The following is a 21,778-nucleotide window of genomic DNA, read 5'->3' on the forward strand; positions in this document are numbered from 1 at the left end:
GTCGGTCTGCAGTGTCTTATTTCTCTTACTTGTGAACAAATGTCTTAACCCCTGACAGCCTACAAAAGGATGTGAGTCTGACTGGGGTTTGAATCTTGACGCCTCACCTGAACAGCTGTGTGAAGTACACTTATAGAGCCTAAAAACAAATCTAAAATAAAGCCTTGTACTCTTAGGAAAACTTAACACTAAACTAATTTTATATTAAGATCAAATGAATAACAGAGAAGTTTTGAATGTAAGTGGGTTGGGATGCAATGAAGCAATGGTTCTTGGATTTAAATGTGACCTATGAGGTAATTTTGTTTCCAAAGTGTGATTGTTTCCCACATCGACTCAAGTTGGTTAAACTATCTCACTGTGGAAAACACTGAAGGGTTTATTCAAGGTTAAAAATAAATTCCAAATGTGCTTCCTGGTGATCATAAAGAGCTCTGGTCTGTGGAAAAACCCCTACCTCCCCAGTTTGAAATGTCAGGTTACAGTTAAACCATTATACTTAGTTTTCTTGGAATTATTTTTAGAGTTACTGGAAATTGTTAAATGCAGAACGATCAGCTGGTTTCAAGATATCTTTAACATGTGGTCTCATTATGTAGCTCCAGTAGCTAATAGCATTTGATTTATTATATTTATTTATTTATCTAATTACTTATTTTCCAGCTTTAGTTGTGATCAAGTGCTGGCTGATGTGCATCACCTGCTGAAAGGCAGTTTGGTTTGGAAGGTTGTCCAGGATGATCCCAGCATCCACTGCAGATCACAGCGTGTGAATATTCTGAAGATTTCAAAAGCATCAGCAACTTTCAAGTGACAAACACTGGATTTATGGAGTTCATATAGAGACGTCTTTTGTTTTATTGACTGTAATGTGGAAACGGAGTCTTTGATAGTTCATTTGATCAGATCTGATTGTTTTTCTTACTTCACATGTTTTCTTTTGTTTTTTCTACCATCTTTAATGTCTCAGTGAAACTGAACTGTGAGTTGAGTACTTGGAGTACAGAAAGACCTCCTGCACTGTGTTAATTAACTCCAGCACTTTGTCAAATGTATGTGCACTGATACAGTGGTTCCTTCATTTAACCACACTTGTATTTAAAAGATATTCTGTAGTGACTGGGTTTAAGGTTAAAAGGAATGGCTAATTTATTACATTTATTTTTGAACCTACTACTTGAAAGGTTGGTGGTTCGATCCCTGTCTGCTCCAGTCTGGATGCCAAATATCTGTAATATAATCTATCATTTTCTTATACAGCCCTCTATCAGCCTTTTTCTTTACCCCCTCTCTCTTTGCTGTGTGCCTTGCCTATCAGTGCTACACTTTTTCCATCTGCCTGGCTTTCCCACTTTTTCTTATCTAACCTCTTTCTTTGAATATTTTCCCGTACTTCCTCATACCACAGCAAACTTTCAGTGTCTTCTTTCCTCTGTCCAGAGTTTCGCTCAGCACTACGGCTCTACTTTTCCCAGTCACCTGATAACTCTTCCCTACCACCCAGAGCCTTTCTCAGCTCTTATCTGAACTCTATGAAATATTCTTCTTTCCTCAGCTTCCACCATAAACTCCTTGGATCTCCCTTCGTTTCCTCTTCTAACTGACATCCAACCTGTGGGACAAACGCTCTGACAACTTTCAACTACGTGCTGAAATAATGCCAAGTGTCCTTCCTGACACAAGCCTCCCCCATGTCCCTCTTATGATACGCCAAAATCCACACTAATATGCATATGTAAAAAGACAACACAAATTTGACAATACAGCGTTATATTCAGTATTGGGTAAACAATATATAAGTATTTTTGTAGACTGAGAGATTAAAAAATGTGTCAATGTGAATAACTGAGTCATGGCTCGGGCTGACGGTAGATAGCTGAATGAATATGAAGCGACATACAACTCTTAACTTGTTTGATTTTAGGTGCTCACCACCAAAAGATTGTTACAACAATCTGAGGGAGCTTTAACCTGGTTACCTGGTTGTGTATCTGCTCTCTGAATTGTATCATGCTGCTAATCTTCTTTCAGGTCATTTGAGTTTTTTAACATTCGTCAGTGTGTTTTCCTTCTTATTACCTGTTGGCATCTTGCTTTGATTTTGCGTGAACAATGTAACAGCACCATCCATCAGATGTGTGCTATGTGAAGATGTTTTAAACACTTTTACAGTTTAGTAAAAAAAAAAAAAAAAAAAAAAATACACAGCTCCTGCTGCTCGTCATCTCCGCTCACAGACTCAGAGTCTGCTGGTTGTTCCCCGCACAGGACTGAAGACAAAAAGGGGACAGAGCCTTTCAGTCTGTTGCACCAAGTCTGTGGAATAGTTTACCACTATTGCGTTTTAATATTTGTGTACAGCGCTTTGTGACTGCCTTTCTGTGAAAAGTGCTTAATAAATAAACTTTACTACTTCCTTACATTGCTTTGGTATCTTATAATCTCGTGTTTTTCTGTTTCTCTTACATTTTACTTCCTAATAAAATATGAGAATGTTCAAAATATCAACATTTAGAATGATATCACAGTTAATTTCTAGACACTGCTACGTCACTGGTGATTACAACACAGCCTCACTCACTAGTCACAGAGCAAACCGGAGCTGGGACTTGTTTTGTTGTCATGACGACCGTTTGACACGCCCTTCATGGAAAAAATTACGCATGACGTCTTAATAAGAGCGTCTCCCTGACAGCCACTCAGCAGTCACGTTTAGGAGCGGAGGAAGTCCGAGTCGCCCCGTCAGTCTCTGCACTTGTTGTTATGTCCCGGCTCAGCTCGTCTTACACTTTTCCACTCTGGACTTTAATCTTGTGCTCGGCTTTCTTAATCGCACCTGTTCAAGGTAAACCGATGTTTTACTTAAACTCTGCTTTCATCTTAAAGCTAAAATGTAACTTTTTTGAAATTTGGATCAAACTGAATTCACTGTTAGAACTTTGTCTGTTATATGCGGCGCTGATGGCAGCCGTCAGTGAGTGCGTGACGATCCATAGGCAGACACTGATAATGACCTTTTTCTGTTCAGTTCAGCGACCGTATCTTCACACATATGACGTGTGATCGTAGTCAAATGTTATCGGAAGCGATGGTTGTGATGTGTGCATTTTCATATTTAAGGAAGACTTTGCAGTTAAACTATTCTCAGCAAGGCTGCAAACTCTGACACGATACCAAGCAAATGCAGTATTATAGATACATTTAACTTCCAATAGCACCTTATGTACTTAATGGGAGGGGACTATGTCATGATTTATAAGGTGAAGTATTCATAGTTAGTTGGTCCAGAGTGTAAATATTCTCAGCTATGCTGCAAACTCCGAGCTCCTGGTAGTTTAAACACTGTCATGAGCTGGATGACTAAGAAACTACTGATGGATTTGACTTGAGTTATTCCACTTTAAGGTCTTTTATCTCTACTTTTTACCTATTATTAACTTATTAACTTATAACTTAAATGTTGAGAATAGCTGTACAGTTTTTTCATTTGAAAATTTAGAAAGTGCAGAAAACTATGACAATAACTGCACAGAGGCTCACGGGGCTGTTAATGATCTTCAAGTCTTCGGTCTGTGAGAGTTCACAAAGTTTAATTTTCCATCTGTTTCCAGGTGAGGTTCTGGTGATCGGTTCAAATCTTCCAATCATTGCTTCTCCGGGTGATGATGTCATCCTGCCGTGTCACCTGGCGCCCACGTTCGATGTCCAGGGTCTGACGGTGGAGTGGTCCAAACCCGACCTGAAGCCCGACCCGTCGGACCGGCTGAGCCGAGTGGAGTACGTTCACCTGTACAGGGACAGGAAGGAGGTCCCCGACATGAAGATGGCCTCGTACTTCAGGAGGACGGAGCTGTTCATGGACGACATGAAACACGGGAACATTTCACTGAAGATCCTGAACGTGTCGGAGGAAGACAACGGCAGATACAGATGTTTCATCCCCAAGCTGCAGAGCAGAGTGAAAGCTGCTGTTGTTGAACTTGTAGTCGGTGAGAAGATTTGTTTCGGTCATGTTTGTGGTTCCAAACTAAAATTCAAACACTCTGATACTTGTTTTGTGTGTTTTTTCTGTACCGTTACAAAATGTTTGTCTCAATTTTACTAGCAGATTATAACTCTACTGTTTATTTTTTTTGCATCTTTTAGATCCAAATGTTGCAAAAACCTCAACAATGGCACCACTACATCCCAGAAACTTCCAAACTCCAGATCCTCAGGACACGACTCCAACAAATGGTGAGAAAACAGTCCAACTCTTCTCTGCATCATCCCTGTTTGGGGTTTTGTGCATTTGTGGTGACCTTCTTGTCTTTTCTACATCAGCAGGTCAATCCAGGGTCCCTGTGGTCGTCATTGTCGTCACCTTATTATTAGTTTTGACTCTCGCTGGTTTTGCTGCATATTTCTCTCGCATTTTTCAGAAACTAAAAGTAAGAAACAAACACACAAACATGTTTTTCCTTCTTGTGCCGTCAAACTGACTCATTATTCAACTTCTTTCAGCAGAAGCATCAAAAGGACGATGAGACACAAAAACAACCACTGCAAGTCTAGAAGTGTAGATCTTCAGTCAGATTGGGGATTCAAACCAGCATCCACAGGGAGACACTCGGGCCCAGCAGCACTGAGATCATCATAAGGTCACACCTACAAAAGGATGTGAGCCTGATTTGAATGGATCTAAACAGGAAATATTTCTTACAGACGTCTTCAGTCAGAGTTGCTGCTGTCAGACTCTGGAGGATCTGCTTGGAAACATCAAGCAGTGAAACTGATGGATTTCCTCCTTCAGTACAAAACTGTGAAGTTCAGCCTGGAGAAGAAACACTCCTCTGCCTCACTGTCAGCGTGTTTAATCTAAGTTATTTAGTCTTTACCTCACTGGTTAAGGTGCACTTAAATCTTTTAGTGAGACCTCAAAGTGTCTCTGATGGACAAATTAAAGGGTTTAAATCCTCCCTGATCATCACTGTGCTGGAATGACATGAATCATTCTCAAACCTCAGCAGGGCTGGAAGATTTTTCATAGCATTAAAGGAAATTTCCATGAATATGGACGTTTGTGACACAGATAATGTGGAAAGATGAAAATAAAACATCACCTGAACGCTGTGATGGAAACTGACCTCACTGTATGAATGCAAACTTTGTTAGTACAGTTTGAGTTCTGACTGTTTTTCTTACTTCACATGTTTGTAGACTTTGTCTACCATCTTTAATGTCTCAGAGAAACTGAAGCTGAACACTTTAAGTAACTGCTGCACTTTATAAACAGAAAAAAAAAGCTGATTTATACTCTAGATTTTTAAAGCTACAACTAATTTATTACATTTACTGTGAAACTTCCTGCTGGTTGGGACTCGATGTTTAGACTGTAACCTTATAGTCTGATTTGTGACTTTGTGCTTTCACTGCCTTTAAGTCAAAGTCAGTGTTTGTGTGATGAAACAAGCTTAAACTTCATCACGAGAATAAAAACATTTAAATACTGACCTGAAAGAGTTTCTTGGATTCTTGGATTTTCAAGCCTCTTCTTGACATTTTGTTACAATTTGTGTGTTTTCTTGTTTTTATGACTAATACCTCGTCCTATTAATTTAATTGTTTTATATAAGTTATTTATTTATTGTCGTCATGTGTCGTTTCCTGTTTGCATTTGATGATGTTTTCAAACAGTTGAACCAAATGAACTGTTTAAAACTTGAGTGTTTTGTTTCATAGATATTAAAACGATTCACTGAGTTTACTGTTGTTGTTCCATGTTCTTGAATAACGTCAGTATTCTGTGAACATGATGACGAAATCAAATAAATGAGCAACAATTCGTCATCACTGTGTCTGCTGTCTGTTTCTTCTTCAGCTCTTCATCACACTCACTCTCATTTCACTGATTTGTTTAACAGCACTGCTGAAAACTCATTTGGTGTCTGTTGGTGACTGATCATGTGACTGATCATGTGACTGATCATGTGAGTTTTGAAAGGTTCTCTATAAATCAAGTTATTATTACTATTTATGAAGGACATTCAGAGCTCTTCTTTAGATGTGGGCAGATACAGGTTTATAATTGTTAATGTTTTACAGTCACATGTTTTCAATGATTAAAGGGAACGAGATGTCAGAGGAACACAACAGGAACACGGTGATCACAGCTGCTCCTCCAAAGGACGCACAACAGTTTCATAGGCTTGTAGATAGAAGACTCTGGGCTTACGTCTCACTGCATCTGAGACAGTGTGAAAGGACTTAACAGCCTTATTATGTTTAGAGTGACACAACCAAGCTCAGCTCTATTTGATTCTGGTAATAATTAATTATCCTTGAATTTAATCAGAATATAATAAAAAAAATGAGTCAAAATCAAATCAGTGAGGTTTAATCAGAATATCATTATTACTGTGAAATGTTTCCATGTTTCCAATACCTGAAACCTGACGACCTGACCTTTTACTGGGATTTGACGCACGTGTGTACGATGTTTAGATATCTTTGTGAGGACTGGTCCCCGCGAGTTTTAAGGCATTTTTGAGATTAAAAATGTGGTTTTAGTGTCGGGGATTCGGGTTAAGCATTCATTTTTGATGGTTAACACTATATCAGTTAGGTGTGTGTGTGTGTGTGTGTGAGTGTGGCACAGTCCAGATGTTGTCTGTGGACTTTGGTAATTGGTCAGAAGGACCAAAGCAAACCTTCAGAAATTGTCTGACATGTATGATGAAATAAACCTGATATTAATTATGCTGTGATTGACAAACACAGAACCACAGAGCTATCACATGTCAGTCATGTGTGATTGAGTTAAAAAGAAGTAACAAGAAACATTGTTGTGTGTTGTAATCATAAAGAGAAGCAGTGTATTGATGTCATGTTAAAGTGTATCCACATGTGACTGAGCTGATGAGAGACAGAGTCACGCTGAAGTGCAGTAGAGCTGATAGCTGGGTGAGAAATGTAACCGGCGTAATGAAGTGATCTTAATGTTTAACCTTTGCTTCAACTCATGCCATAAATAACACATTAGCTCATCCTGAGTGATCTGGGATACAGTCACGTTCAGTCATGTGATGGTGTCATGTTTGATCATAGTGGGGATGCCCACAGTGAGACTTAATCACAGTCTGGGAGTGAGGGGGATTCCCCCCCTCTGGTCTACCTGCCCCTTCTTCTGCTTATGAACCCAGGTGGAAAGACCCCCACATTCCCCACTTCTGATTTTTAGCTCTGCTTTTCAAAACAGTCCTCAGCTCAAGCAGCAATAAAATCACACTTTCACTTTCAGCAGAGGGGGAGCTGCTTCAGTGCATTATCAGGATCTCATTCTATTTCTCCTTTTTATTCACTTTTTAACCTGTGTGGACTTTTAACAGGAGCAGAAATCCCCTAAATTTCATTCTCTTAGCTTATAATTAGACAAAAACATATAAAAAATAAACAATTTAAAACATTTATACTGTTGGTGCTTCAGATGTTTGTACTTTTCTGACCTGGATCTATGTAGATGGATGTTAGATCCATCCATCATGGCAGCAAATTTTTAGTTCAGTGTTTGTTTAAGTGCTTTTAGTTATTATGTTTAATTACTGTCAGAGACAAGCTTCAGGAAAACTAGTGCAGGTGTTACAATAACAGCAACTTCCTGAAAGCAGTTCATAAGTTTAAAAAACATTATGAAAAAAGTATGTAAAATTATGTGTTCACAGAGTCTCAACAAAGCTGATTATCGATGTCTCATCGGGCAAACACTAAAAATAAATGTAACACACACACAAAGATTGGAGGTCTCACCATCTGTCTCAGCTGTGGGAAAAAGAGGAAAACTAACAAAACTCTAAAAGATCATTTATTAGCACAATAATGATAAAAATGGAAGGATAAACAGGCCAGTGTTACACTAACAAAATGGATAAAACACACAGTCCAAGGTCAAAGCCAGCTACACCATGAGTCACACTTTACATGTCGATCTGTCCTGTAAGACCCATCACCCTGTAAGTAGAGGCACCCCGGCCTCAGCAAACCAACTCTGTGTACAAAGTGTGTGTTACACTGCAGTGAAAGCTGTGGGGGGAAAGCAGAAGTAAAACCAGGTGATAGAAAACATGGAAAAGTGTCAGTTGTGGTTTTCATGTTGGACCTTTTAAAAATATTTGGCTTTTCTGTTCTCGTTTCTTTGCACCTGGTGAACTTCTCAGCAAAGGTGATCTGAAGAAGATGCCTGTAAACGTCATTAATGATGGACAAAGAGAGGCTCAAAGCCGTCTCACAGCGACACCTCCTGGCCAATGTGGGCATCACATCTTGATGACGCTATTCTGTGACAAAGTGACAGAGAAAAGCTCAGCACAACTCCCAACAACACTACTTATTATAGACTATCAATAAGTATGATCAACACATGTTTTGGAGAAATCGTCCTACAAACAAGGAACTACAAATATGGAGGCTGTGACTGTAGGCACTGTGTTCTCCCTCTGGTAACATTTATGAGGCTGTTTCAGTTGCTTAGTAACTCAGCACAAGGTGCAGTGGAAACAGCCCATAAATAAAGTATACTGAGCAAACACTGCTGTGGTTACTGTGTGTGTGTGTGTTCTTCCCTTTGTTTGGATTCAGCCAGCTTTGTTTTCTTCTGCCACCCTGCTCACAGCCTTGGGGGGGGGGGCTCAATGCTTGGATGTGATTGGTTGACTTTTAAGCTGTCTGGGATTTAGTGTCATCAGGTTTGTTCTGCACACTACCAAGGAAAGCTTAGTGTTAGGTTTTATTTTCAAATAATTCAAAAATAAGTATTTAAAATACATAAATTCCTAAATGTCTTTTCCAAGAGACAAATTCTTTCCAAGTTCAGCTTTTTATCATCTTTCATGTCTCATGGATCAATGCCTTTTAAACCTGAGCAACACCTCAACCTGAAGGATTTAATCGTGTTTCAGAAATGCAAAACTTTTTAAAAACACAAGTGATGCACAAATCCCCAAAACACCGTACAGTCATTGGGTAACAACAACAACACTTTTAATAATAAATAAATAAAGCTGAGAACACAGCACTTTGATTCTGAGTTAAAAGTCAATGAATAAAAAGAGTTTAACAGGTGTTTTGGAAACAGCCAATGAGATCCTCAGTGTGTTGTTGTTGTTGTTTTAAACAACAGTTTCTGATTAAAGTAGAAAATGAGAACAGTCCGGAGTCAAAGCTGAACATTTCTGCCTCTTTTATTTTCCCTTCAGTAAATACTTTAATATTATAATGTGGAGAAATAAGTGTATGCAGTGGCACGTGCTTGGAGTATTGTCACATGACCAGAGCTGTTTACTTCCTGGTCTTCGAGAAAGTGGATGTCCACGGCGAAGCTGCCAAAGAAAAGGTCAGTGAAGGACGTTAAAATACACGGAGGGGAAATATTTTTGCTACACGTGATTTTTATGGTGTCTGCAGTGATGTTATACTCACATGTGATTACTCGAAGTTGTGTTTGCAGCAGAGTTTAGTGTTAACGGCCACAGTAGCTCGTTCGTTTCTCTGTATTGTTGTAGTGTGGACATCGTGTGTTTGAGTCACGGCACAGAAACACAGAGGGACAGCTCTGATTTTTATTTTTAATGTATTTAAATGATTTTATTGAGCAGAGCTTCCTTTGCTCTCTGCACACAATACTGACATGTGACACGCTGCGGGTGGAGGAGGTGAGTGGGTGAAACCATGACCCTGCAGATTTTAGTCAGAGACGCTAAAATCCTTCAGACACGGAGCGAGCAGCTCAGCCTCGTTTCACCTGAAGCAGAATCAGGATGTGATCAAACTTTCTGTCTCTCTTTTGTTATCAGTGCGAAAAATTACAACAATATGTTTGTTTGAGTCTCGAAGAAAAGCGAGACGATCCCTAAAAGTTTATTTTGTTCATCTGAATGTTTTCAGTGGGAGAAACATTTCGTCACTGATCCACGTGACTTCTTCAGTCTCAGCTGACTGCAGGTTTCTTGTAAACACCTTATAAGGTTGAGGGCACCTCATCCGTGGGGATGCTGTTTGCTCTGTGTTGTAGCGTCTTCAAGACACCCAGTTTATGCTCCAGAGGATGATGGTTTTAAATATGAGATTTGATTGTCACCCAGGTGTCGTCCACATACCTGAACCAATGACTTGGTGGTGATCCAGGGTAGGATAGCACCGCCCTCTGAGATAACAGCAGGGTTAGAGAGTCAGTGTCTGTGCCAATAACAATCCAAATAAAGTCATTTATGAGACTGAGACTGTCTTCCTGTGATAGTGAGAGTGAAAGTATGAAAGCATGCAAACACCGCCCTGAAACTCCCGTCACATCACCAGGTAACTCCTATTTATAAACAATGATGATGTCATCAAGGAAATAAGGAAATGACTGAGTGAGTTTACAGTGTTTATGCTGTGAGAGCTCAGCGTCGCCAGATGGGCCCTATTGCTCTCGCTCTCTGTTTGTCACGTGTACACTAATTGCAGCGTGGCGCCTGCACTGCCTCGCAGGTTTCCTCCCGTTCATTCCTCCCTTGCTCCTGCAAGCAGCATTGCGAGCGGATATATCATCAGGATAAACCGGGTGGTCTTGGTCGGGCTACGCCACAGCCACAGGTAGGCTGCACGTTTGTCCTGCGATTCTTTCTTTTTTGGGACATTTGTATAGTGACACATTTGTGGCCCCAGCGTGGCCGCCTTATTCCTTTTTGACTCCAGCTGTCGTGGAGAGAGGTAGTTGCTGTATTTAAGCAGATTCAGTATAGTGACTTCAGTCCTGAGGTAAGCATCCTGACTGCTAACCAGAGGAGGTTAAGTGCTAAATGCGTTTTTCAGGCTCTGTCTGCTGCTATAAACCTCTCCTCAGCAGTTTGTGTTCCAGCCTAATTAAACTATAGAAACTTCTGTAGCAGCCGCTGGTTTTGGACCCTGCTGTCTTCTCCCAGTTGGTTTTATTTTTATTGGTCTCATTTTCTTTCACTTTGCCTTGTTTTATTTAGTTTATTTGTGGACTGTTGTTTATATTTGTGCCCACGCGACCGGGCGAGAGTGATCCCCTGCCCGTGTGTGGTGCTGGTTCTTTGTTACCTCTGTACCGACCCAGCTGATTTACTCCGGGAGCTGTAGAGGATTCCTCTTTATGTGAGGGGCCACGATCAGTATTTTAACCACTGTAACCAGTATAGATCACTCTTCACACAAGTGGTGTTTGACTTTTTGACTTTAAGCTCGTGTTTGTGTCGACCAGCAACACTCATCATAAAAGTGTTACCAGTGTTTGTTTACATGACTCTCCCTCTGAGGGAATCCCTCTGATGACATCAGACATGAGAGATGTTTATGAAAGCGTGTGAGAGGTCATGTGGAATGACTGACACAGCCAGGGACAGGTCAGGCGATAGGTCATGAGTGTATGACCAGTTTCAGACTGAACTGCTTCTCTCTCTCTCTCTCTGCAGTTTTTATTTTTCTTTAGTATTTTCTAATACTTTCACTTCAGCTTGGAACATTTCATTTGTTCAACATCAGCTTGATTTAAGCTGCTAAATCTAAAACAACTGTGGGTCAGTAATAACTAATCCATCAGTGTTTGCACCTAAACCTCTCACTGCTTGGCTGCAGCAGGAGAGGCGTCCTTCAACCTGACGAAACAAGATGACCTCTCACCTTTATCATTAACACACTGAGGCTGTATCAGTCCCACTCCCAGTGACAATTTCACAGTTATCACCTGACCTAAATAATTTTATGATCAACTTATTCATTGCTAACATGTTTAGGAGCCATTCATGATTAAAATATGTGTTACAGTGTAGTTATAGTTACTTGTGTTATTGTTCTGTTTCCTCACAGTTTCCAGCTGTGTTCACTTTATCTGCAAATTTTCATGTGTTCACACAACAGCTGGATTCAAAGATGTAAATCCAGAAAACTGTTCCAGTAATAAAGTAAACACACTGCTGAAAATAAGTGAACAGGATTCTTTTGACACTTAAGGTTTAAAAAGAAAAAATATGAAGGTAGCGAGGAAAAAATAGACCGGAAGAGAGCACAGATCTAAGAGCAGAGGAATGAACTCTGTCGTTGTTCATTCAGCGTTTACTTTGTTTGGTAAACAAGGAAGGAGTTCCCTCTTCATTCCTTTTGGTGACGAAAAGGAATGAACCACAAATAACAGAGTTATAAATAACTCATAATGTGTCAGAAACTACGTCACAATAGAGTGTCTCCCAGCGCAACACAGTTTTTCATGACTCCTGAACTCTCCAGTAATAAACCTGCTGTGTTATATTTAGGCTCAGATAACATTTAAAGGCTCCACTTAAATGGCACAAAATGTGTGAATCTGAATCTTCTCTGCTGAGCTTTAAAAGACAAACTGAGTATCTGAGTGAGTTTTTATCTTCTTAATGTTCTCATCTGTGTAAATCCACATAAGTGTGTTTCAGTAAAAAGTCAGAAGGAATCATAAAACTGCTGCTGGAAACAAAGCAAATAATGAATCTGGGTCACAGATCTCGACCAGGTGTTGGTTGGTGGATGTTGCACCCAACAACCAACACCCATCATAAAAGTGTTTCCTGTGTTTGTTTACATGGTTCTCCCTGCGTAGTGAAGCAGGAGGGAATCCCTCTGATGACATCAGATGTTATGTAAAAGATGTTTATAAAAGCGTGTGAGAGGTCGTGTGGAATGACTGACACTCCCAGTGACAGATCCACTGAGAGTTATCGCCTGACCTGAGATCATGAGTTCATGACCAGTTTCAGACTGAACTGTTTTTCTGGGTCGTTGCTTTGCAATAAAGGGCCTGACAACTGTTGTTGTAAAATATATATACGCACACACACACACACACACACACACACACACACACACACACACACACACACAAAGTTGGTGGTTTGATCCTTGGCTCCTCAAATCTGCATGCCATCCTGCAAGACACTAACCCTGATGCATCCATCAGAGTGATAATGTTAGAAAGATAAAAGCACTCGAGTATAGAAGAAGTTTATGTGTGGCTGGATGAATGTTGTATAAAGTGCTCTGAGTCTCCAGGAGTCTCTGTTAAATAAGAATCAGTCCACTGATGAAACACATCCGTTGCTGGAAACATGCTGAACATTACGGCTGATTCTTCTCAAGCTGATCAGATGTTGAAACGCTTTTCGTGACCATTTTTTAACCATGAATCCAAATGTAAAAATTTTGGTTCAAATCAGGTGAAGCTAGAATATCAGGGATAGAAAGCTCAAAACAGACGTTTCGCAAGAAGTGACGTCATCCTCACTTTAGCCCAGTACTCACACACTGATCCGGCATAAAGATTATATTTATACTGCTAAACACTCAAACCTCATGGCAAATACGCTTTTTTCCCCTTTTTTAGTCCCTCTGACTTCTGCTACAAATATCTCATAAACAGGAGGCAGGTTCACTATAACCAAAACTACAGACTCACACATCATGTCAGTGTTACAGCAAACAGCATCCACAGCAGTGTACAGTTAAGGTTCTTCTAGGTTCAGAGGTCACTCAGCAGAGGATTATTGGTCCACCTGTGTGATTGGTCAGAATTAGCCAATGAAAATAGGTCAAATGTTACCTTTTTGTAAAGAAGGAATTAAGAAAACAGTCCAACTTTTCTCTGCATCATTTCCTTTTCGGTTTTTGTGTGTTTGTGGTGAACTTCTTGTCTTTTCCACATCAGCACATCGATGCAGGGTCTCTGTGGTCGTCGTTATCTTATCATCTGTTTTGGCTGTCGTTGGTTTTCTGCACATTTCTTTCACTCTAAAAGTAAGAGTATGTTGTTGCTGCTTGTGCAACAACAACTTTGTTGTGCCGTCAGTGATTCATTACATCACTTGTGTTTCATTGCCATTGTTGTATATTGTTCATTAGTTAATGCCTGTTTGTTGTTTGTTGTTTGTTGTTTCACTGAATGAAAGTTCTGTGTTTGTAGTTTTTGTACTTCTGTTGTGGTTCAGGGATATTTAAATGCACTACAGGCGTATTCAGCTGAGTTTATGATTCATAAACATCAACTGAAAGTCAAATAACATGTATTATTAATTAGAATTAAAAAAAGATATAACACAGCTGATTTTATCTTGTTTCTTTTACCCAAAATGTTCTTCACTGTACAGTCACAGCAAAAAGGTTGCTGGTTAAAATCCCAGCTGGGCTCTTTCTGTGTGGAGTTTGTGTTCAGCTTCCTCTTTGAAGACGTCCTTATTAGGTTCATCAGTTATTTTAAACTGGATGTGAGGAAACTAAAGTGCTTGAAGTGCTCAGATTAAAGTGCAGCATGGAGATAAAAATCTGACTTGTGGTTAGAAACACTTTGAGTGGCAGTAAGACTGAAATCAGAGCAGAGATCATGTGATCCACCTGAGCTGCCATTTTTGTTTTGTGTTCTTGTTTTTCCTTTAAAACATGAACCAGAGTATCAGGAGATTCACAAAAACATAACATCTATAAATATTCATACTTCATAATCTGACTGCTGATCTCAGTAAGTCAGCAGTTTGCCTGAGCTCAGATTGTCACATGTGATCAAAGAGGAGCCAAAACTGCACTTTTTTAATGACAGAATTTCTTAAAGTGATCTAAAAATGTAACATTATTCAACATTAAATACTGAAGGGACCTTCAGATCAGTCTGACCTTGAAGAAGAGGTCAGAGGTCAAATGAGACATAATATTTTGACTCATTTTACAGAGCGTTCTGTATGATGATACATGTCACACTTGTAAGAGTCACAGTTTCATCAGAAGTTATGAGGCTTTTTGTCAAACTTCCACCAATAAACCAACAACATCTGCTTCCTCCTGTAAATCACGTCTGTTGGTTTTAAATCAGAGAAGTTCCTGTTAGAAAAAGCTGCTGAAGTGATGAGAGATGAAGCACGTTTACCTATTTTATACAAACTGATGTCACGTGTTGTCTTAAGCAGGATTTACAGTCCAGCTGACGCAGCGCTGTCAGCTCTGCTCCAGGGAAAAGTTAATAAAACAAAGTTTTCTCTGAATAAGTTTTTTATTTCCAGAGCAAATTTTCTTATTTCAACTTAGTTTTTATTGCTTAAAAACGTTTAATTTTTCTTGGTTTCAGTCTAGTTGTATTTCTTTTAATTATTATCATTTAGTGTTGCATAGAGCGCAAATGTCACAGACAAGATTTAGGTAAACCAGTGCATGTGTTACAGTAAAAACCCACTGAGGTTTATTTCACTCTAATAGTCTTGGATTGTCCAGGCCGCCTGCGGTGAGATTAGTTCCCAGTAGAGGCAGTGGCCAAAAGTAGTGGTTGCTACATGCAGTCTGTAGGAAACACGTGTGCTGTAAGAAGAAGTGAGAGTGAGAGTTTATTCCCCTCAAACTTTGCTGCCATTAATACATCATCTGCTTCCAGTGAAGCACAAACAGCTGCAGAAACAGGATGTTCGTGTTGTTGGAGCTTCTGTGGAGCTAATCAATGTTGTTATTGAGAATTCATCCATTTAATTAATGTCACAGAACCTCAAAGTACGAGTCCTGATTTTCTTTTAGATATATTAAACATAATGGTAGCACTTTATATTAAAGCCACACTATTAAGCATAAATAAGGTATTTAAAACGTGGTTAATTCGTCATTTATATATTATTACTCGTCTTTGGTATGTTATTAATAAATATATTATTATGACTCTGATTATGGTTGTTATTAGCAGTGATGTGATAGCTGTACAATATCTGTATTGACTAATAGCATATAAGGAGCAGTGCAGTGCTGCCAGCACCAGTTTAACCAGCAGAGCTTCCATTGTTCTCTGCACTGACATGTCTGAGCATTTATACTGGCAGGTGGAGGATGTTACATCATCACAACATTGTAAACAGCGTTGAGTCTTTGCTGCAGCTTTGATCTCACAGAGAAATGATCAAAGTCACCTTCTGTATCTATTAGATTATTAGATTGATTAAAACAGTCATATATCCAAGTTAGTCTGTGGATGCTGTGCTACATACTGCTGAGTCATTAATGACACAGCACGTTTTTGTTTTTCTATTATGAAAGTTCAGAGTCGCTTACTTCACCTGGCAGGTCGGCTTGTTTTTATTTTTGCTCAGTGAGACACATTATAATGTCTGAGGCTTCAAACTGAACAGAAAGTGAGACGGAGCAGACTAGTTACAAACTGAGACTCGGAGTTTCTATAGAAATGATCCAAATACAGTAATTTCGGTGATGCGTTAAAGCGCGACCGGCACGCAAACGTCACATTGAGATTTCCGTTAACGTCGTCAAGTCATGGGACTTCATAACAAGAGCAACACTCCAGGGCTCAGTTAACCCCACCCAGATTGCAGGAGGCGGAGACTGTTATCTAAAAAGGGTGATCCTCACGGCTCATTCATTCATTCAGAGCGAAGCAGGCAGGGACTGCCAGACGACAGATTTCCAAAAAAAAAAAAAAAACGCGCTTCAGTCAGAAGACGGAACTTTTAATCATCGATCATGTCTCTGAACAACTTCTACTTTAAGGACTCTAACTTTTTCTCACTCCGGACTTTTCTCCTGTTCTCGGCTTTGTCCGTCTGGACTCCTGTACAAGGTAAGCCGACGTGTCCAGCTTCTAGCTGCGTGTTAGTGCAGATTACAGTGAATTTGAATCACATACTGGCGGATGTGAATAAGCTGAAATGACTGTTATCAGCTGTGCTGTGTTGTCCGTCACTAACAGTGTGACAGCTGTCAGTGAGTTACTTTAAAACCGGAAGAAGCTTAAAACAAGAAGATTGTCAGGCAGGTTCTGACTGTGTGAGGTTTGTTTATAACGGACACGATGGCGGTGATTCACCGAGCAGTCTGCGAGCATGTCAGGTTTATGAGAGCCGTGTGTTTGTCAGAGGAGAGAAAGAGCAGAGTTACAAAACACAACGTCCGGTGAGCCGAAACTAAAACCCTGTTTATTGATCCGGAGTGATGCAGATTCAGTCCGCACATGCTGCTGCTGACTACACGTGTTTCCACAAGCTAATGTGTTTTCTATAAAAACACATTAGCTTGACAACCCGCCATCATGACCCCATCAGGAATTACGTCTGACTGCCCACGTGGCTCGTTCGTCCAATCAGGTGTCTGTGCGTGTTTTGTAGTTTACTCTGGATTTGTAGTTTAAAATTTTTAATAAATGAAATTAGTTGGTTATTAAATCTGAACTCGCAGCGAGGTTAAACAGTCAGTCTTAACAAGTAAATAATTAGAAGGGCAACATGAATCAGTGAAAACACAGGAGACTGTGCGATGGTTGACTTAAATCAGCTTGATACAGTAAAACTTACTGAGGATGAGTCACATGAACTATTATTATGAATAAATACTTGTGTTGTTTCTTAGAACTTGGATGAGCATCAGTCTGATCAGTTTGTGTTGTTAAACTTTAACAAACACGTTATTGCTTGATAAAGTTTTATTATAGTGAAATAAAATGTTCACTTTAAACAGTTTTATTCATTATCAAGAAAAGCATAAAACATAACAAAGCAGACAAAAAAGAAAGAAAAGAAAAAATCCCCAAAGGGAATATATTAAAGTCATTATATACCTGTACAAATTCACATATGGGGTAAAGAGGAGAGAGAGAAAAACAACATTTTCACTCAATTAGCCACAGATTTAGAAAGAGAAAAAGATAAACTCCAAGAGTGAATTGTTGTCCTTTACGCTTACTTCCCATTTAACTGAGAACATCTTAATCACAACCACCCCCCCTCAACAGTTGGGACAAATCATTTGGCAAATAAGAAAGCAAAGGGGACCAAACATTGAGAAAGAAACCCTCATTTCCTCCTAAAATAGCAGCAGTTCTTTCGTGAGGAATAACTTTAAATAATTCTCTGTACCACAAAGTCACAGAGGGAGGTTTATCCTTAACCCAATTAATGAGAATACATTTCCTAGCTACCAGCAATAGTTTGTCACATAACTTGCGCTGCAGGTGATTCAATGTTACTTCTTTTGAGGGTAGGCCAAGAAGAAAGTACCCGGGGTCTCTTTGAATCAGATTGTTAAAAATATTACTTAGTTCTTGAGATATGAAGCTCCAAAATCTTTTGATTAATTTACATTCCCAAAAGTAATGAAAAAAAGTGCCAGTTTCTTTTTGACATTTACTACAAAGATGGGAAATATGAGGTGCAATCTTATGCAAGACATTAGGAGCTATATAAAGGCGATGTATGATTATTATTTTTTTTGTATTGGGTTTCTCGCAAGCGGTTGCAAGTAAAAGTGGAATTACCCATGTTAATGGCTCCTTTCCACTCCTCTTCGTTATATTGATTATTAAGATCTCTCTCCCATTTATGAATAGCACTGTGTGTTGCTACTGAGAGTATATAGGAGAGAATTAAAGGCTGAGATAAAATGAGTTCTGTCTTTTCGCTTAATAAGAAATGTCTCAATATCATCATATATAACTATTTCTGAAGACTGTGGAATTCTAGAATGAACGAAGTTACGAACCTGGAGAAAGCCAAAAAAGTGGTCTCTAGGAATATTAAAATTTGACTGCAATTGCTCAAAGTTCATCAGTGTGATGTTTTGATACAAATCGCCAATTACCCTTAATCCCTTTTTCTGCCACTTATCGAACATACTGCGAGACATTCCTGGAACAAAATCTTTGCTTCTCAGTAAAGGAGTCAAGAATGAAGTGCAATCTTCTCTACCCAACCTTTTACACATTTCCCCCCAGACCCTTATTGTATTATAAATGATTGGGTTATTCTTAATCCCCATTTGTAATATTGTTTTTGAAATAAAATGTTAGAAATTCAGGACCACAGACTGTACACACAAGGGTCAGTTAGCCTGTAACAGAACAACAAACAGCACATGTCTGAAATTTTGTTGCGTATATTAAGAAAGACTTACATAACAGCACAGAGGCCAGTGGGGCTGTTCATGATCTCCAGGTCTTTGGTGTGTAACTCGACAGGGGTCTGTGGATGTTCTGTAGGAGTTCAGGAGGTTTAATTTTCTGTCTGTTTCCAGGTGAGGTTCTAGTGATTGGTTCAAATCTTCCAATCATTGCTGCTCCGGGTGATGATGTCATCCTGCCGTGTCACCTGGAGCCCATGTTCGATGTCCAGGGTCTGACGGTGGAGTGGTCCAAACCCGACCTGAAGCCCGACCCGTCGGACCGGCTGAGCCGAGTGGAGTACGTTCACCTGTACAGGGACAGGAAGGAGGTCCCCGACATGAAGATGGCCTCGTACTTCAGGAGGACGGAGCTGTTCATGGACGACATGAAACACGGGAACATTTCACTGAAGATCCTGAACGTGTCGGAGGAAGACAACGGCAGATACAGATGTTTCATCCCCAAGCTGCAGAGCAGAGTGAAAGCTGCTGTTGTTGAACTTGTAGTCGGTGAGAAGATTTGTTTTGTTGATGTTTGTGGTTCCAAACTCAAAGTTGTTTTGTCCACAATACAAACTTTCAGCCTAATTTTAATAACAGATTTTGACTGTTTTGTCTTTTAGATTCAAACTTTGCTAAAACCTCAACGACAGAGACGCCGCTGCAAACTCCAGATCCTCAGGACACGACTCCAACAAATGGTGAGAACACAGTCCAACTCTTCTCTGCATCATCCCTGTTTGGGGTTTTGTGTATTTGTGGTGACCTTCTTGTCTTTTCTACATCAGCAGGTCGATCCAGCGTCGCTGTGGTTCTTCTCATCGCTTTTATATCGGCTGTAGCTGTTGCTGGTCTTATTGTATATTTTTGCTGCCATCATCAGAATCGAACTGTAAGTAAGAAAGAAACAAAGAAACAAACACAAACATGTTGTTGCTTCTTGTACCGTCAGACTGACTCATTATTCTCCTTCTTTCAACAGAAGCATCCAGAGGATGATGAGACAGAAACAGAACCACTACCAGTCTAGCTGCCTTGCTCAAAGGAGTGTCGGTGTTAATGGGGCTGAGAGCAGCAGAGATTTATCTGTGCTGGATCTTCAGTCAGATTGGGGCCTCGTCCGGTTTATTTATCGAGCTCATTTTCACATAAAGAAAGTGACGTACAAGAAAACCCAGAGTGGAAGATCAGAGGATCTAAACAGGAAATATTTCTTACAGACGTCTTCAGTCAGAGTTGCTGCTGTCAGACTCTGGAGGATCTGCTTGGAAACATCAAGCAGTGAAACTGATGGATTTCCTCCTTCAGTACAAAACTGTGAAGTTCAGCCTGGAGAAGAAACACTCCTCTGCCTCACTGTCAGCGTGTTTAATCTAAGTTATTTAGTCTTTAGCTCACTGGTTAAGGTGAACCTAAATCTTTTAGTGAGACCTCAAAGTGTCTCTGATGGACAAATTAAAATGAAAATTAAAACTGTTTTGGAAAATCACCAGTAGAGTTTGAAGTACCAGGAACAGGATTCATGGAGCTCACATTAAGCACTCGTGTTTTATGCAAACCTTGTTTGTTAGTTGTCTGTTAACTTTAATGTCTCAGAGAAACGGAAGCTGAACACTTTAAGTAACTGCTGCACTTTATAAACAGAAAAAAAGCTGATTTATACTCTAGATTTTTAAAGCTACAACTAATTTATTACATTTACTGTGAAACTTCCTGCTGGTTGGGATTCGATGTTCAGACTGTAACCTTATAGTCTGATTTGTGACCGTCCTCAGTTTACAGGTGTGAAATGTTTAAACACAAATGTGTTTATTGCTGCTTTTGCTGCCTTTAAGTCAAAGTCAGTGTTTGTGTGATGAAACAAGCTTAAACTTCATCACGAGAATAAAAACATTTAAATACTGACCTGAAAGAGTTTCTTGGATTCTTGGATTTTCAAGCCTCTTCTTGACATTTTGTTACAATTTGTGTGTTTTCTTGTTTTTATGACTAATACCTCGTCCTATTAATTAATTTAATTGTTTTATATAAGTTATTTATTTATTGTCGTCATGTGTCGTTTCCTGTTTGCATTTGATGATGTTTTCAAACAGTTGAACCAAATGAACTGTTTAAAAACTTGAGTGTTTTGTTTCATAGAAATTAAAATGACCCACTGAGTTTACTGTTGTTGTTCCATGTTCTTGAATAACGTCAGTATTCTGTGAACATGATGACGAAATCAAATAAATGAGCAACAGTTCGTCATCACTGTCTGCTGTCTGTTTCTTCTTCAGCTCTTCATCACACTCACTCTCATTTCACTGATTTGTTTAACAGCACTGCTGAAAACTCATTTGGTGTCTGTTGGTGACTGATCATGTGACTGATCATGTGACTGTGTCTATGTTCTTAACACATTAATCTTCAATGTGAGGCTTTAATTTGAACTATGAAGCACTTTGTAACTCTGGGTTCTCTATAAATCAAGTTATAATTATTCATGAAGGCCATTCAAAGCTCTTCTTCAGATGTTGGCACATATCTGAAAAGTATAAAAAACTTAGAGGCAGAAGAAATGATCTGTCAACAGCGACGTTCACAAGGCCATTAACAACACAACTTATTATACTACACTATCAATAAAAACACAAGTGGTACACAAATCCCTCAAAAACCGCACAGTCATTCGATAACAACAACAACAATATTAATAACAAACAAATAAATAAAGCTAAAGAAAAAAAAGAGTTTTAACAGGTGTTTTAGAAATAGCCAATGAGGGCCCGACCTAACCCGCGCAGAGAGATCCTCAGTGTGTTGTTGTGGTTTTAAACGACATTTTCGGTTTAAAGTAGAAAAAGAGAGCAGACCGGAGTCAAAGCCGAAC

General features: G+C 39.5%; 2 protein-coding genes across 5 annotated transcripts; both read left to right on the top strand.

Annotated features, from left to right (window-relative positions):
* The first annotated feature begins 2,717 nt into the window (after positions 1-2,717).
* Positions 2,718-5,077, top strand: LOC146673803 (butyrophilin subfamily 3 member A2-like). Of its 2 annotated transcripts, XM_085402338.1 has the most exons (5): positions 2,718-2,845; positions 3,612-3,989; positions 4,147-4,236; positions 4,324-4,430; positions 4,507-5,077. In XM_085402338.1, the coding sequence occupies exons 1-5, from the start codon at positions 2,764-2,766 to the stop codon at positions 4,552-4,554; spliced, it is 705 nt and encodes a 234-aa protein (XP_085258464.1). In that variant the 5' UTR covers positions 2,718-2,763; the 3' UTR covers positions 4,555-5,077. The 2 variants fall into 2 exon arrangements, with proteins under 2 accessions (XP_085258464.1, XP_085258462.1); XM_085402336.1 differs by having other exon boundaries at positions 4,324-4,541.
* A 4,172-nt stretch (positions 5,078-9,249) lies between these two features.
* LOC146673804 (myelin-oligodendrocyte glycoprotein-like) lies at positions 9,250-21,147 on the top strand. Of its 3 annotated transcripts, none has more exons than XM_085391774.1 (5): positions 9,250-9,367; positions 19,042-19,419; positions 19,533-19,610; positions 19,698-19,801; positions 19,892-21,147. In XM_085391774.1, exons 1-5 carry the CDS (start codon positions 9,250-9,252, stop codon positions 19,937-19,939), a joined length of 726 nt encoding a protein of 241 aa, XP_085247900.1. In that variant the 3' UTR covers positions 19,940-21,147. The 3 variants fall into 3 exon arrangements, with proteins under 3 accessions (XP_085247900.1, XP_085247906.1, XP_085247913.1); XM_085391780.1 differs by having other exon boundaries at positions 19,701-19,801; XM_085391787.1 differs by lacking the exon at positions 9,250-9,367 and adding an exon at positions 16,151-16,597.
* Positions 21,148-21,778: the final 631 nt, after the last annotated feature.

Source organism: Rhamphochromis longiceps, linkage group LG3, assembly GCF_057381845.1.
Source record: "Rhamphochromis longiceps isolate RC_006_pf linkage group LG3, R_longiceps_female_GT1.1, whole genome shotgun sequence".
Lineage (NCBI taxonomy): Eukaryota > Metazoa > Chordata > Actinopteri > Cichliformes > Cichlidae > Rhamphochromis > Rhamphochromis longiceps.